This window comes from Manis javanica, chromosome 12, assembly GCF_040802235.1.
Source record: "Manis javanica isolate MJ-LG chromosome 12, MJ_LKY, whole genome shotgun sequence".
Taxonomy (NCBI): Eukaryota; Metazoa; Chordata; class Mammalia; order Pholidota; family Manidae; genus Manis; species Manis javanica.
The window spans coordinates 10667182-10684782 of NC_133167.1; the positions used below are offsets into that span (position 1 = coordinate 10667182).

General features: G+C 38.6%; 1 protein-coding gene across 8 annotated transcripts in view; it reads right to left on the reverse strand.

Annotated features, from left to right (window-relative positions):
- The window catches only part of RHBDD1 (rhomboid domain containing 1), a 118128-nt gene that overhangs the window by 44536 nt on the left and 55991 nt on the right, over positions 1-17601 (reverse strand). For all 8 annotated transcript variants that reach the window (XR_012123486.1, XM_036997795.2, XM_017660516.3 and 5 more), the window contains 3 exons: positions 16158-16246; positions 13271-13327; positions 4614-4757 (listed from right to left, as the gene is read on the reverse strand). Coding sequence is in view for 7 of the 8 variants with exons in the window: in XM_036997795.2 (XP_036853690.1) it covers positions 4614-4757; positions 13271-13327; positions 16158-16246 (290 nt within the window). In the remaining variant the exon portion in view is untranslated. The remainder of the gene's footprint in view (positions 1-4613; positions 4758-13270; positions 13328-16157; positions 16247-17601) is intronic.

The following is a 17601-nucleotide window of genomic DNA, read 5'->3' on the forward strand; positions in this document are numbered from 1 at the left end:
GATAGCCCAGGGTCCTTTGTCATTCCCGGTACAGTCTTGGGGGAAAGAAGAGCAGCCACTGCAGAGAAGGTTTACATGAAAGGCTCTCTAGATCCTTCTTCTCTATTCCTTTGGAACAAAAAAGCCTTAAATGCCGGGGAGAAAGGTAAAAATCACTGTTTCCCCGAGGGAAATGGTGAACACCTACTGCAGCCTGGAGAGAAGGGGGAAGAAAACCAACCTTTCCAACCTGGGGGAGGGGCAGTAACCCTGAGAAGGTGACAGTGTCACAGTAACCCAGGGACACAGTGCCACCTCCCACTAGGGCTTAATCAGAACATACCCCCTCTTGCCTCTCACCACCAGACTGAAAAGCACAGGGTAAGTGACAGCAGCCTCCTACTGGGAGGGGACAAGAGAGTGGACGGGGACTGTATGCAACTTACACCACAAAGGAAAGGTTGATACTGAAGTTCAGGGAGACACAGAGAAAAACTCTTTGGCTTATCAGCCCCACCCTAAAAACAAGGTAACAAAATGGGGGAATTTGAAGTGTTTGGTTATATGGAGGGTAACCATAACACTATTCACTCAGTATATTACTCAGAGTAATACTGTATCATTCAAAATGCTCACAGTAGTCTACAGAACAAGGAGACAATCAGTAGAGATCAGAAGGCCTGGGCAACAGTAAGCTTAATTAACATTTGTGGAACAGTCCACCCAACTAGAGCAGAATACACATTCTTTTCGGGTACACATGCTATTTTCACATAAAATACCGCAACCAGGTGAGATTTATCCTGGGAATGCAAGCCTGCTTCAACTCTGAAAATCAAAATGATTTAGTATGTCAATAGACTAAATAAGAAAAAAGTATATAATAACCTCAGCAAATACAAATTTTTTTTAAAAAGTACTATTTATAACAGCATACCTCCCCTTCCAACAAACAAACAAAAAAGAAATATTTAGGTTATAAATCCAATAAAATATATGAAGAACCTGTATGTCCAAAAATTTGCTGGCGTGAAAATATGATTACAACATAATATTGAATGAAAAGAAGTAAGGTACAAAATAGTATTTACTATGTGGTCAGAATTTTAAAAAAAAAGCTCAAACCAAATATTTTTCCATAAAAAAGGCTAAAAAATAATGGCCTGTAAAAAAATTAAAGTCTCCTTGGTTTCTCATTCTTAACAAGACAATCACAAAGTGTTTCAAGGAAAATAAAATTAATATAAGCCATTTCTAAAGCTACTTTCTTTGCTGTCACCTCTTACTGAATAGTGCACGTTAGGAAGTCTCTTCAGTTCAGTTTCCTTGGAGCAGTTCCACGTGCTCTTAAAATCATTCACTGAAAATAAACTTCTGTGGTCAAACAAGTTTGGTAAACAATAATGTAATAAATTGGTTTCGTAACTGCAGAACAAATTAAACTATCATACTGTGCCATTCTGGATCTTTAAGGGCTTATAGTCTACAGTGTTTCCCAAATTTATTTGAATGTAGAACTTGTTTTGCAGATAGTGAAAAAGAAAGAATAGAGAGAGAGGAAGAGAGAGGAAGGAAAGACAAGAGAGGGGAGTTGTTTGGGCTGACCTTTGAGAGTAGGTTGCAGGTGTATCATTTTCTCCCAAGAATTAAGGGACATTTCACTACTTACCCACAATACTATAGTTACATGAAAGAAAGTTAGATTATTTCCCTAATAACATCTAATATCTAGCCTAAATACAAAATACAAAATCCCTTTTTCTCAACAATGCCCTTATAGCAAGTTTTTTCACAGTTCTCCTGTAATGTTTGGTTCCTTTTAATATAAAACCACATCCTGCTTTTTTTTTTGATATTGATGGTTTTTTTCCAGAGACTAGTCTCCTTGAATTGCAGAAATCCCACCTTTTGTCTGATTATTTCTTCCTGGTGTTATTCAACTTGTTCCTCTATTCCATGGATTTCTAGTATATTGACACTTACCTTGGAAGACTTAATTAGAGCTGGGTTAAACATAGTTAGAAAGAATACATCATTGATGATGCTGTGTTCTTATACTGCATTAATACACCACATCAGGCAACCCACTAATAACGCTAAGTGTGATCACTAGGTTCAGGAGGTGACTACCTCTCTCTGTTGCAAAAGTACATTTTTTCCCTTTGCTGTAACACGTTCCTCTTTGAGCTGATACTTCACCACTGTGTGAGTGTCCTGTGTCTCAACAATCTCCTAACTGATGGTTTTTGTAGTCTTCGATGATCTTTGCAAGACTACCAGTTACCACTGGGCTTCTTGTTAATTTTTATTTAACTCTTTTATAATTTCTTTTTAGGAAAATTTACTCTTTGTGGTATACAGTTATATGAGTTTGGAGAAATACAAGGAGCTGTTTATATAACATAATAATCAAGATATAGATAATTCTATCACTCCAAAAATATTCCCTTAACACTATTCCTCTATGGTCTTAAATAAAGTTTTGTAAAATGTCCATGCTGAGTAGCCTTGCTCTGACCTACGTGTCCCATAATATTTCATGTCTTGCCTCATAGTGACTAAACTCCTGTGTGAAAAGAATAACCATGAGAATTTGTTAAGGTGAAGACTCTGGGGCCCTGCCCCCAGAGTTCAGGATCCCAAGGCTCAGGCAGCTCTGGTGATTGTGATATCAGCAGTTCACCGACCTCATGAGATACAGCGACTACAAGAATGGCCATTACCTTCTACCTCTGCTTCTATCCATACACTTTGCAAAGTGACTTTGCTGTTCCTTCCATGAAGAGGTGGAGTCTATTTCCCTATTCCACGAACCAGGTCCTTGACTTGCTTGGGCAAGAAAACACGGTGGAACTGACTAAGTGTAACATGAGGCTTGCTTGTCTCCACACTCTCTCAGAACCCTTGTGCTGAGGCCTTGTGAAGGAGTCACTAGCTGGCTGGACAAGGAGCAATGCATGGCCTAATCTCTACCATCACCTTGGACAAGGTCAGGCAGGCATATAAATGGGGTCATGATAGAGCAGTCAGCTCCAGCTGACCACTGGGGACACCTTAGCACACTGGCCAAGATCACATAAGCCTGACCAGCTGACCCATGTGCTCAAGAGAAAGAAGAAATGTTTATTGTTTCAAGCCACCTGTGTCAGGGTGATTTGTTACACAGTTACAGATGACTGATGCACCACAGTTCTGACACTGCCCATCTGAGAAATACCACTTCATCTCATCCTCTCCACTTCCCCTGCCACCTTCATAAAATCAGCTAGGCTTTCATTTCTGGTTCAGACTGCTGCAATAGTCTGCTGACTTGTCTCCCCTCTCGCTGTCACTCCCCACCTTGTTGTCACCTCCACACACTACTGCTGCTAAAACTGAACTCCTTAAAGGCAGAAATCAAGCTGTTATAATTTATGTATTCCCATCACCTGGCACCTTCCCGGCACCCTCACAGGTGCTCAATCACTGTTTGTGGAATGACTGCTACCAGATTCATAAAATACAGCTGTGATCATGTCACTCCCCGTGCAGAACTCTTACTGACATTTACACCTTATACCATATCCATTTTCTGCTTGTCCTTTAATTGTAGGACCTCTGTGACGGGACACCAGCCTAGCTTATCACTCTTCTTCCCCTTCTTTTCTTAATGCCCTTCAAAAGTGAGGGCTAGCTGCTCATGCTCCTTACTTCTCTGTCCGTGTGGATATTGACTCCTGCCTGGAAGCCCCTTCCACATCTCTGCAAATTCTGCACATTCTTGAAGGTCCAGCTCCAAAGCACGTCTATGAAGCTCTGGCAGCTCTCGTTAAGGAAAAGCTCCCCTCTCACTGCCTCTCCACTTAGCCTGAGCCTCTCGTAGGCATCTGATATTATGGTTACTTGTGCATTATGGCATCTAGCAAAGCATGTCCCCGTCACAGATTGTGAACTTCATGAGGCCATATTCATTGCTTACCTTTCTGTGTTCCCTACTGGACCTAACATAATCCATTAAACATAATAAGACCTTACTGAGTGAAGAGATGATTTTCTGTCACTACTAAGCAATAAAGACAGTAATAATCAAACTCATAATTCAAACTGAGACCAAAGATGGCAAAATAAATACAGTGGTTTCATACTTCAGTTTGTGAAAGAATCTTCTGGAAAGCGGGTTAAGAATACAAATTCCTAGGGCCTGCCCCCAGAGAGAATGGTTCAGTAGGTTGGGGGTTTGAATTCTTATCAACCCGCCTACATGATTTTGAGGAAGGTTTGTGGGCAACACTTTATATACAGTGATACAGAACCTGCTGTACATATATGAATGCAAAATAAACCCCTTTTTTCATGTACCTAAGAATTCTTTTTTTTAAAGTTTCTTGACTTTAACACCAAAGTATTCAGCACAGAAGGCCTATAAAAAGAATCACTTTAACAATACATGCACAGTCTGGCACCTTATTAGCTTAGGCTGCTGGGAATATGACATCACACTCCACTCCTTGTAATCACAATCTGTACACATTTTTTCATCTACATATCCTTTTTATAAACTATTTAAAGTTTAATTTGCTACAAATAGTCCTATTTCAGACCATCTCACCATGTGAGGTATGCTTTAAAATAAGAGAAGGGTGCAAAACTCCGACCTTGGTCCCAGAGGCTGGCTCTTATGGCTCTTTCCAGCTGTTCCTCTTCACTCAGCCCCGCTGTGTACACGTCATAGTTCCTGGGTACTTCTTCAGGGTCACCTGGCCTGCCATACGGGTAATAATTCTGATATCCAGAGTAGCCTACGAGAACAACCAAAAGGTTAAAGAACGTTGGACTGTTCTGTTCACACTTCTTAATTTATAAGCAAAGACAATAAAACAACGTATGTCCTTATTTTGTGTATAGTGATAATCCTCAAAAGAAAAGATGACAAATGGAGAATGCCTCCTTGAGGGTGGGCAGTGACTGTCCTGTCACTGTATCCACAGTGCCCAACATGGGACTGCTCATAAGTGAGTCTGTATGTGCTGATGAGGAAGAAGATAGTCATTTAGAAGGTATAAGCAGTACCGGGGAGGGGACTAGCACGGGGCTCCTATCAGTTAGAGTGGGTTTTTTTGGTATAGAGCAGTTTAATATGTCAAGCATTTTCAGTGAAGTCCTGACTGGAGTCAAGGGGCTGCCTGGAATGACAGCTGAGAAAGCCTTACTGTCTGGCGGCTCTATACAGGGAGAGACAAACCAACGTTTAATGCATATACTCCAGGACTTCGGTGCTGGGTATATTTCAGACAGTAATGACTACATTGAGATATAGAAGCCAATGTCTCTGTAATTACAATCCTATGTCAGTGATCATAGTTTTTCTTAAAAGCACTTTCAAGAAATTGGTTGCTAGGTGAAATGAGAGAAGAGAAAACCCAGTCATTAAATAATGCTTTAAGTATCAAACTTAGATACCCCATTAATAAAGGTGAATTACAGAGCAAAGTTCACTTTCCATCAATCTTTTCAAGTCAGTTTGAATATACTCTTTACATTTTCTTTAATCACCTACTTTATGGAATTTGTTTTGAGGAGACTTTTTTCCCATGGAGGATTAACAATCTGATTCTTGTGTAATGGAAGAGAATAACAGTTTCTTTAATTTTTTCTCTTCTTTCCTTCCATTATCATATCTTTTGAAGATGATGTTTCAAATGTCTAATTAATGTGCTTTTTGTTATGGATGAAAATTCCTACCCTTTTATTATAAGTCTTGGGTCATACATCTCCCTATCAACCAACATAGTACATGACTGAGCTTAAGCTTCTTATTGCTTTAATTAAGACTATAGAAAAAAACACAATCCAGCCAAAAAAGCAGAACACTGTAGGGTAGAAACCAGTTAATTGAGATTTCATATTTAGAATATCTGATGAGTGGTCCTGAGGCAATTTTAAAATTTACTTTTTGCATTGGTTATGAACAAAATGCTTTCCTAATATACAAGATTAAAAGGGAAACAGTTTAACCACTTCCCATAATAATTTTCAGGCACTCTGCAAGTCTTTACTTTCATATAAACAATGAAAAGACAGTCTCACTGTGGTTTAGATGACTCATGAGGCAGAGTGTCTGTTCATGAGCTTCCTGGCCATTTGTGTATCTGTTTTGGAGAAAGGTCTATTCAGAGCCTTTGCTCGCTCTTACTATAGTATTAATTACTATAATACTCTTCTATTTTGGTACTATTTTACTGAACATCCTGAAACTCACAAAAATGAATGATTTACATAAACAGTAAATAAAATTGTTCAGGACTTGGAAGCTAATTCTGGCAAGACTTCCTCCTATTACAGTAAAAATTAGTGGGGATTTACTATATACCTCCAATAACCCAACGCCCATATTTTCTCTCATATTTTCCATGGCAGAATAGGCATATTACGATATTTAAAGTAGGAGAAAGATACAAGTAAATTTCCCAAATCCTCACAATGGTTTAGGCCTGAGGTGGGATCTTGTTACATTTTAAATATGGACATCCTTTCTCAAATTGATCTCTACTCAACAGAACCATCAGAGACATTCAGCCTCCACCACTGTTTTGGGGAACACCAACCAGCAAGTTTCACATCCTGAGAGTCAAGGGGACAGTGGCATTGCTACAAATTTTGCTTTCTGTACTTCTCACCAAAACACAACAAACAAACAAACAAACCTATTCATAGAAGGGCAACTGGTTAAAGCATAACCCACACATCTGTTTCACAAAGAACAAAAGAAAGGGACAACCATTCCAAAACATAACAATATTTACAGATAAGTCCCTGAATACCATGGGATGCTTCAGCAATCCCTGAATACAGAGGCCGCCCAATTCTCTAAGAGTGCCAATTATCTGATTGCACCACAAAAAGCCTATTGGGCACTTTCCCATAGGGCTTATTACCACTTTTAAACCCCAGTGGAAAGTCATTTTGTTAAATATGGTCTAAGCAACATTTCTACCTATCTATCCTTGAAAATGTTCAGGTAATTCAAAATTCAAAATAACCCCAAAGTTGTGACTACCTATCTATACAGATGCTAGAAATACTATATTCATCTATAGAGTTTTAATGGCCAGGTAAATTTGCTACTACTTGATGCAACATTTTCTTGGCATAGAAAAATATATTTCTTCATGTTCTTATAAAAAAACAACCCAGCAGGGCCTTAATGAAATAAACTCTACAACTCCAAACATCTGAATATTATAAAATCTAATTTGGTACTTGTCAGACAAAACATGGAGAGAGAGAAAGGGAAAGTTTTAGTGCCTTAAGTCAAAAAGAGTAGTGTGGATAAAGGTTCTATATCATCAGTCATAAATCATCAACAAAAACAAAAATTCCATCAACATCTATTATAATGAGAACAGGTCTCCTAGGACCAAAAATTTTCTACAGCTGTTGCACTGGCCCAATCATATATTTTTAAACCTTCATAATAAACATGGCTGAAAAAAACCTAACAATCAAACACTAAAGATACATAAGTTTAAACTATATCCTGTGATGAATACTAGTTTAATATTCTTTTGTAGCTATGTACTTTGGCTCTGTAGTAAAAGAAATTCTGGTTATCATTATTCTATCAACTACTCCATCTGTTCCTCATACACATACCAGGGTTTCATGGCAAAAGAGATCAAGAAACACCACTAAGATCAGAACAATTGGTAACAGCTTTTTAAACATTCATGCGGTTCTTTGACCTATAAAGACTTTTCCAGCTAAGGACAACCATATTAAGAATAAATCATTACTTGTAAGAGATACATATGCTCTCATAAAAGTTCCCTAGACCATTAGCATGGCCACCTGGCCTCATGTAACTCTGCCTTTGAAGAAATCCATTCACTTCAGAGGAAGGAATATAAATATGGTAATCTTACATATGAAAGAGGAAAGGAGCAGGTTTCCCTTTTTTCTTTTTTTTTCACTAAGTGCAAAAAAAGAAAAAGAAAGAAAACACAGTAAGGGAACTGCCCTCTTATGTAAGGCTAAGCACCAGAATGCCCATTTCCCTGTACATTCACACACATGTACACTAGGAAAAGCAGGGGCTAGGGATCAGTGACTTGCATTTTTAGTCCTAGTTATAGCACTAATTATCTGTATGACTTTAGCCAAAATATTTAACATTTCTAAACCTCGGTTTCCCAGCTGTCACACAAAATATTAGGACTGTGATGGTTTAAGCCATGTCTTTGCACAAGTATGTTATTATTATCTTTGTCCAGTGGAACATTTCTGTATCTTTTGGGGACTTAAAAAACCAAATAGGAGAGAAGCCTTTTATCCACTAGCAACTTCAAGGTGTTAGGGGCCATGTCACCTGCCTAGTGGAGAGAATAAGGTCACCAGGCAAAGGAAATGACAATGGGAGACAGAACCAAAATGGTCTTCCTGTCCGACCCAACCCACCTTCTTTCTAATCACACAGGCCAACAAAGCTCTTCTTAAATCACTGTGAACTGGTCTCCACAACTCCAAAAGGACCCAGTGCTCTTCCAAATGGCTATAAGTCTGTTGATATCGAATCATCTCATGCCTCCTCAGGTGAGTCCACAAACAGAGGCAGGTAAGCTGTCATTATTCAGCAACTGTTCCTCTCCTGCACCAAGATCACGTTGCCAGGACTTTAAGCATCCAAATCCGCAGAGGTGAGAGTCTCAGAAGCAGAGCCCCTTCCTGGAGCAGCGACAGTATTCATTTCTGTGGTCCCCAAGCTTAGGTGACCCGAATCACATGAGCCTATGAGTGTTGTTCCTGATCCCATCAGAATCACCTGGGAAGCTTTAATAAAAAGTCCAAGTCCCTGTCTCTATCCCATTATGATATAATTGGGTCTGGGGTAAATTCAAGGCATGGATATGTCAAACCTGTAAAAGCTCCTCAGGTGATTCATAAATACAACTAGGATTGATACTTATAATCCAAGCCTTTAAAACTACATCAAAAACACAGCTTGAATGGAACTCTAATAGAATTCTATGGATTAAATCCTTCAGTGGCATTCCAGCACATTCTGGAGAATCCCAAACAGGACTTTCATAAAGGCGTGAAAAGCCCTTTCCTCCCATTGCTTTCCCTTCCTTCTGTTCTGTCAGCAATGGACAGAGTTCATGCAGCACTGCACTTCATCTGCATAACCTCCGGTAACTGCGACCCTACTGCCTCCCGGCTGGGCACTGAATGCACTGTGTCAGCATCGCTAGGAGGTACTCTGCCTCTGCCGGGAAGGAGTGACTGGGATTGGACTAGCCTTCTTGCCATAGTCAAGTAGAAGACTGGAGGAAATATATGAGACACGTTTTCAGACACTGTATAATAGGCAGTACAGGATTTTGAACCTTGGGAGAAATGAAATAAAGGAAATGAGCCTAAAGATACTTTCCAGACTATATGCAGGAAGGGGCTACACAAGTAGGAGCAGCAGGCTTCCTGAGTTGAGCTACTATTTGCAGGGCAGAGTAAAAGCAAAGGAGAAAACTATGTACTGAAAAACCTCCAGAAATCTGCCTGGGGTTCCCTCGAGATTTTGCTGAATATTAAGCCATGTATGTATAGGTGAAATTCTATAAGACCAGGTGAAGAATGACCGAGAGCTATGAAGTAGAACTATTTTCAGAGCTTAGGCAGGGCTGAGAGACCTTTGCCTTATAACCAGCCATAGGAGAGTCCTTGCTGAACAAAAGGCATTCAGGAGAGATCCCAGAAGAGTAACACTTCAGAAGTAGTGCAGAATTAACCCTAGGATAAAAGTTACTGTAGACTCACCCTAAAGAATTTAAAAACAAGCCCCAGAAGAATTGAGCTAATTATCAGGAAACTTAACTCTGTGCCAGAACAAGGTCCACTATTCTTTAATTAAAAGAAGATAAGCCCTAGTACTCAAAAGCACAAAGTACACAATGTCTAGCATCCACTCAAAACTTACACAAATTGTGACCTACCACCAGGAGAAAAATCAGTCTAATGAAGAAGATAAAAAAAACAAAAACTGAAAAGCAGAATTAACAGGGACTTTAAGTAAGACACTGTTATGACCATGCTCATGATTTAAAGAAAAACATGAATATAATGAGGAGAAAAATGAAGAATATAAAAGAGAACTAAATGGGACTTCTAGAGCTGAAAAATACCAGATCTGAGGGAAAATTCACCAGGTGAGATTGACAACAGATTTGACACTGTGGAAGAACAACTGGGAGCTTAAACACACAGTGGTAGAAACTATCCAAACTGAAGCCCCCCCACACAAAATAACATAACAGAGCCTTGGGGACTTGAGGGACAACATGAAGCAACCAAACACTGGTGTAAGTGGAAATCAGAAAGGGTGGAGGAATACGCTATGGGAGAATTAATTACCAAAAGACCTGTACTAGAGGAAATATTTAAGAACATTCTTAAGGCCAAAGGAATGTGATACCACATGAGATTTGGATCCACATAAAAGGAATCTCCTATTTTTGTGGATCAAGTGACACAAGCCCTGGGTACATCCCTGAGCTATACATGCAAATCAAAGGGATTTAAAAAAGGCATAGGCTTTGGAAACTGAACTACTACATAACCCACCACACAAGTATGAGATTAATCCATGAGCACACCTGCCCCGATAGCACAGAAAAGGATTTGAAAACTGAGCTGACACTGGAAACTACTGCCCACAGAATGAGAGAAAGAATCTATGGTCTAAATAAACCTAACTAGAGTGACTATCTACTAAAGCAAACAAAAACCAAAAAACAAATTAACATTTTCGAGAGGATTTCAGCAGGACCTGGAATGTCACAATGTAATATTCAAAATGCTGAGATGTAAGATAAAATTACTGGACATACAAAACAAAACAAAACAAGAAAAACAGAAGAATGTGACCAATTCTTAGGAGGAAAAGAAAAGCAACAGATGCCAGCCACATGAGAGGACTGAGATGTTAGAATTATCAGACAGACTTTAAGGCAACTATAATAGCCACGCCCTATGAGATAAAGGTGAACACTAGAGAAATGAACGGAGAGACAGTCTTTAGGGGAGACATAGAAACTGTAAAAAAAGAACCAAATGGAAATTTTAGAACTAAAAATACAACATTAAAAAAAACTCCCTAGATAGGTTCCATAGGTTCAATAGCAAAAAGGAGATGACAGAGGAAAAAGTCAGTGAACTTGAAGATAAATCAATAGAAAGTACCCATGATGAAGAACACAGAGGAAAAAGGATTGAAAAATTTAACAGAGCCTGAAGGACTCAAGGGACACTATCAAAATGTCTAAATTTTATGTCATTTAAGTCTCAGAAATTGGTGGAAATAAAATATTTGTAGAAATAAAATCTGAAACCCTCCCAAATTAATGGAAAAGCAAAAAAATGAGTCAAAAGTTGACAGAATTAAAAGAAGATAAAAGTAATTCTATAATCATAGTTGGAGATTTTTAATCCCTCTCTTTTAGCATTGACAGAAAAGTTAGATTAAAAAAAATAGTAAAGACCTAGAAGATATAAGTCTAAACCACCTTGACCTAATTGATATGCATGGAACACTACATTCAGCAATGGCAGAATAAACATTCTTTCAAGGGCAATGCATACATTCACCCGGATGGATCATATACGGGGACAAAAGAAAGTTTCATAAAATTAAAAGGATTGAAACTACACAGAGTGTGTTCCCTAGCAAAAAGAGAATTAAGTTAGAAATCATTAATAAAAAGATATCTAGAAAATCTGTGGTATATAATATATAAAATTTTTTAAAAATACCACTCAGGAATAAAAAAAGAATTAAAAACTACTGATACATATGATATCACATATGGATCATCAAATATCAGGTTAAATGAAGGAAGCCTACAAAAGAGTACTTAGCAACTGAGTATATGAAGTTGGAGCTCAGGCGAACTATCTATGGTGATAGAAATGAAATCATATCAGTGTTGTCCACGGCGGAATAGGAGGGTGGGGGATGAGTAGAAGGGGGGAAATGAGTAGAAGGGGACATAGTAAAAACTCAATAAATACTGAGTTTATTAATAAAATAATAACTATTTACTAGCTACCAGTCCATAATCTGTATCACCCACTCCACAGGTCAGCATTTTACTTCCTATACCCTAATTAGTCTTACTAGTTTCTATTATTTCATCTTTTCAAATGTATGGTAAATACATTCTCACTCCTGGATTATAAGCTTTCTGAGACAGGGACAATAGCTTTTTCTTTCTCTCCCATGATGGCTGGCTTCGCAATCTACAAAATAACCACTCACAAAGTGCTACAGGGCAAATCAGTCTGCGGACAAGTATCTTCTCTGGGAAAATAAAGCAAAAGCACTATATATAAAAAAACGTACATATTTCTTTGTACCTATATTAGTTAAGCCAAGGGTTAAAAAGCTACAACTTGTGGTCCAAATCCAGCCTACTGCCTGTTTTTGTAAATAAGGTTTTATTGGGACACTGTTACACTCATCTGTTTATGAATTGTTTATGGCTGCTTTCATACAATGACAGGTTGACAAGTTGCAACAGAGACAATATGGGCAACAAAGTCCTTAGAGTCTAAAACATTAGTGTCCTCAGAGTCTAAAACATTAGCTAGCTGGCCCTTTACAGAAAAGGTTGCTGACTCCAGATTTAAGCTACAGTGGTTGTCACTTGGCCTGAGCTTCCACAGCGTATGGCTTCTTTAATACTTGTCTGCTGGTACCAGTGCAGCCTCCCCAGGCTGGCATGAGTGGTCTTAGTCTAAAGCAGGTCAAAGGCTTTAACAGGAAGTTTTTCTACCTATATACAAGTTATCTAAAAAAATGCCTTCTCCTCTTTTTAAGTCACATGGTATTAATTTTAGAGGATGCCTATTCTTAGTCTCTCAGGGTTAGCATCATTCTTCCTGAATATGTAGACGGGGTGGACTGTGGAGAATTACATATCTGAAATGATTTCCAACACTTAGCCAGCAGGATGGTCTCTTAGGCCAAGAATCAAGGGATCTGGGTCTAGGATGAATCTACCATGTCTGACAGACCACATACCAGTAATATAATATTTTCATGCCAGATTTACTTCCTTCCCTGGCTTTCTCTACCAACCCATCCAAACATGCTCCTTGGGCTACCCTTCCATCTAGCTTTTAGGCATCTTGGAGGCACAAGTACATAATGTGTAAACTATAATACAACAGCATAAACTATTATTACCTTCAGCTCTACCGAGGCAAACACTATAATTTTAAAATGTACATTAAAATATATTAAATGAAATGAAGTGCTTACCTGAACTATTAAAGTAGTATTGCTGTCCTGGATAACCACTATTAGAGGAAAAAATGCCTAAATAAGAAGGAAACAGACATTATAATTGGATCCATAAGGTTTTGCTCCCCAGCTTTACTGAAGTATATTTTTTAGGAAGTGTACAACATGATGATTTAATATACATATCCATTATGAAACGACCAGGGTCAAGTTAATTAACACATCCATCAACTCACATAGTTACCATTGTGTGTGGGTATGTGGGTGTGAACATTCAAGATTTATTCTTAGTAAATTTCAAGTATGCAATACCGTATTATTGATAACTATAGTCACCATGTTGTACATTAGATTCCCAGGGCTTATTTGCCTTATAACTGGAAGTCAGTACCCTTTGACCAACATCTCCCTATTTCTCTCACCTCCCAACCCTTGGATACCACTGTTCTCTCTGATTCCAGGAGTTTGGCTTTTTAGATTCCACATACAAGTGATGTCATACAGTATTTGTCTTTGTCTGGCTTATTTCATTTAGTATAATGTCTTCCAGGTTCATCTACTTTGTCATAAATGGCAGGATTTCTTTCCTTTTTATGGCTGAATAATATTCTAGCCACAATATTGGATTGTTTTCCTATCTTGGCTATTGTGAATAATGCTGCCATGAACATTGGGAGTACAGATATCCCTTCAAGATACTGATTCATTTCCTTTGGATATATACTCAGAAGTGGCATTAATGGATCTTGTATTGGTTCTGTTTTTAATTTTTTGAGGAAACTCCACACTGTTTTCCATAATGGTTGTACCAACTTACATTCGTACCAACAGTGTACAATGGTTCCCTTTTCTCCGCATACTTACCAAAATCCTCACCTCATCACTTGTTATCACTTATCTTTTTGGTAATAGCCATCTTAACACATCCTGATTTCAATCTCTATTATCAAGCTAAAGTATTCAAAAGAGTATTGTACTGGTGTGAAAACAGACATAATGACCAATGGAACAGAACAGCCAGGAGGTTTCAACTGCTAATCTTTCCAACAAGTAGGTGGTTCTTTAAAACAAAGTCAAGGTCATTTCAAATGATTTGTAATAAATTTTTAAACTCCCTTTTGATTGGGGCTTAGCCCTATAGAGAAAAGAATATGCAGGTGACAATGAAACCCTAACTTACACTCTCAGAAGTTACTTAAAAGGTCCTGTTGACCTAAGATAGTCTTTGCCTTCCAAGGTGCCAAGCTTGGGCTTTGAAGCATCTGTGCAAGCAGAGGTGATCTGGCTATAGAGAGAACTTGCCCCCAACAAGACTGTCAGGAGAACCACAGTTCTTACCCTTCCTAAGGGACTTTCCCTTTTCTTGTCCCTAGAAGAGCAGCAGGATAGTCAATTCAGCACTCTAAAGGAGAAACAGGCACCCCTTCAGTGTGAGTTATCAGACACAGCCTGCACCTGCTTGGTTATTTCCCACAGATTTTGTGTTACCTCAATTCTCAGCTCACTCTAGAGCTTTCTCTGGCTCCATCCAAAAAAAAAAGGCAGTGAAATTATAAATAGCACTGAATGGTTGTTTCAGCTTTTGGTGTTTACTTTTTCTATTGTATGATTTTGAAAATAGAATGATGTGAAAATAAGTCTCCATAGAAAATAGACAAGATTTTAAGAAGAGAAACTAAGAATTCAAATGTTATAATTGTGTGGAAAGTCCTCTTTAAAAACAAAACACTTGCCTGAATTTTGTGGTATGTCTGCAGAAAGCTTTGCTAACCACTAAATCTTCAGATACACATAGAAAAATGAAACAAAACATTAAACTCCCAAGAATCATTTCTTTTCCTTTATCAGAACCAAGAGCATCAGGGCAAAAAAGCTCATTACTAGATTTCTATAATTAAGTTGTATCAGAAATATAATAAAACTGGACATTTCCAATAAATGAAGCTCCTGCTGCCTCTTCCAAGTACAAACAGCAGAAACACAGAACTAAGCAAATGTAGGAAAATGTGAATCTGTTTAGATGCAGTGCAGTCTGTAAAAATCATCCACAAGTGAACACAAGCTGCTAATAAAGGCAACAGTGCAGTGCCCGGAAAGCTTTCTAATATCATGAATATTATATGGTTCTTGAGAATACCAGTCATCGGCACAAACTGTGAAAACAAATTATTTATGGTTCAAGAAAAGGTAAAATAGTCTCAGCAGATTTCCCATGAAAAAAAGATGAAATATTGGAACTCATATAGTCTATAAAACAAGTATTCACAAAATAGTTTCCTTGTAAGTCAAAACTGGTATAGCATTTTAAATTAAGATGTCTAAGAAATCAATATATTTCTAAATAAAATATAGTAATTTCATTGATCACTAATTTGAAGCAGGAAAAAAAGCAAAAAATTTTTTAAAAGCAGGAGCCATGCTTCAAGCACTAACAGACTTGGTTTGCCCAGGCATGAATATATGTCTTGCCCACCATGGACCTAGTGGTCATTCTTAATTTTGTAAAATACTGGCCCTGTATTTCAGGACAGATTTATTTTTCTTTTTAACTTTGTCTTACACATATATTAATTCATGGAATGCTGTAGAAGAATTTATTATTTTAAACCCACTTTAGATCTCTGCATTTTCAGGGAAATCGTGGTTTTGTGGAGCATTAATGCCAAGGGTACAAATGGATCACATTATTTGTGCCCTAAGAAAGCCTGAGGTTTAAAATTTGGATTTACAGCCTTTTCTCTGCAGCAGTGTGAGGAACTGCACCAGCTGTTTTACCTCTTTGTATAAAAACAGCCTATCAGGGAATTCATAAACTGAACCACAGAGAAACTTGGGGTGCTTCTGTTCCTACCAAAATTAAGATGAACTTTAACTTGTTGTCATGCCAAAGGTATTTGTTCTGTACCTGCACATGCTTCCACAATTTTCTTCAGAGGCCCATGAGTGTACATCAGTCCAACAAGGATGCCGGCCAGATGCCCAGCGAAGGAAGTCCTAGGAGAGAAGGATACCCTTTGTGAATATGTGCTCTGCTGCTGATTAGGTACATTCTGTCTTCTCATTAGCCCAGTGCATGTCAATTAGTCACAGTCTGCAGGCTTTGTTCCACATTGCATCTTTTATGCTGAGTAGTATTCAATTCAGCCCAAAGAACAACATTTCCTACCTTAAAAACAAAAAGTACAATGAACAACCACCACCATGTGTTTAAAATGCAATATCCCTCTTTGACAGAGAAGTGGGCTGGTTCCTTCAGAGCAGTGGAAGCATTTTGTAAAGGCAACCCATTATATTTCGTCCAGTTTTTCTCTGCAGCTCTTATCACAAAATGTAAATGAAATCCACTTTCCCTGAATTAAATCTTGAACTACCCAGCCATTGTGAGGAGTGGTATCTGTGTTCACAGTGGAGCAGGCTGCTCCATTTCTATACACCACTGACTGCCGAGTGAAGCAGAGAGCAAGAGAAACTCAGCAGAAGAGACTGAGATGTCCACTTGCTTCCTCTTAATGTCATGTTCATATGTATCTTTCAGTTGCTCAGTGAAAAGAAACAAAAATGTTAACTTCAAGCTTGAAAGATGAGTTGGGGCATTAAATTAGTCCCACTCTTCTTAAAATAGCATCTAAGACTGGCGGGTCACTTACAAATATAAATACAAGGTAAGCACCTGCTAAGTAATATTGAATGAGTAAAAGAACAGATGAAAGAAAATCTTCCAGCAGTCTCCTTTGCCCTAAAACAGAGAGTAAGTCACAGCTTTGCTAAGCTGTGAAACTCACTCATCTGCTTACATAACACTCAAGCCTACAGTCAACGCCTTCTAACAGGTGGCCTTGCCCATCCCTACCCTCTACCCTCATCATCCACTAAACCCATCCCCCCATTCTATGCTAGACCTCCCAAGTGATCATGGGTGACCACAAAGCTAAGCTGAATAGCACTCCTGTTATAAAAATCATGCCCCAGTCCCCCCTCTACCACCCTCCCTCAAGGCTATTGCTCCTGCCTCTGTCAGAGCACACCTCCAGCCTGCTGGGTGGCAGTGTTTACATGTTGGCCTGTTTGTCTGTCTGTCTCCTACAAACTCTCTGTGGGCAGCAATTGTATCTTATTCATCTGTTATGCTTAAAAAAAAAAAAAAGGTCAAGTACATGAATACATTTCCATGGCTTAGGGAAATGACCTCTCACTCCGGAAGGCTGGCATCTAAAAGTTATTAAGGATGTAAACTCCAAGAGCACAGTGAGTTCTGTGGTTCTCACACACGTATTAGGCATGCCTAGAGCTGTGCCTGGCACGGGACAGACACTCAAATATCTACTGAATGAATAATTCACGTGTCCCAG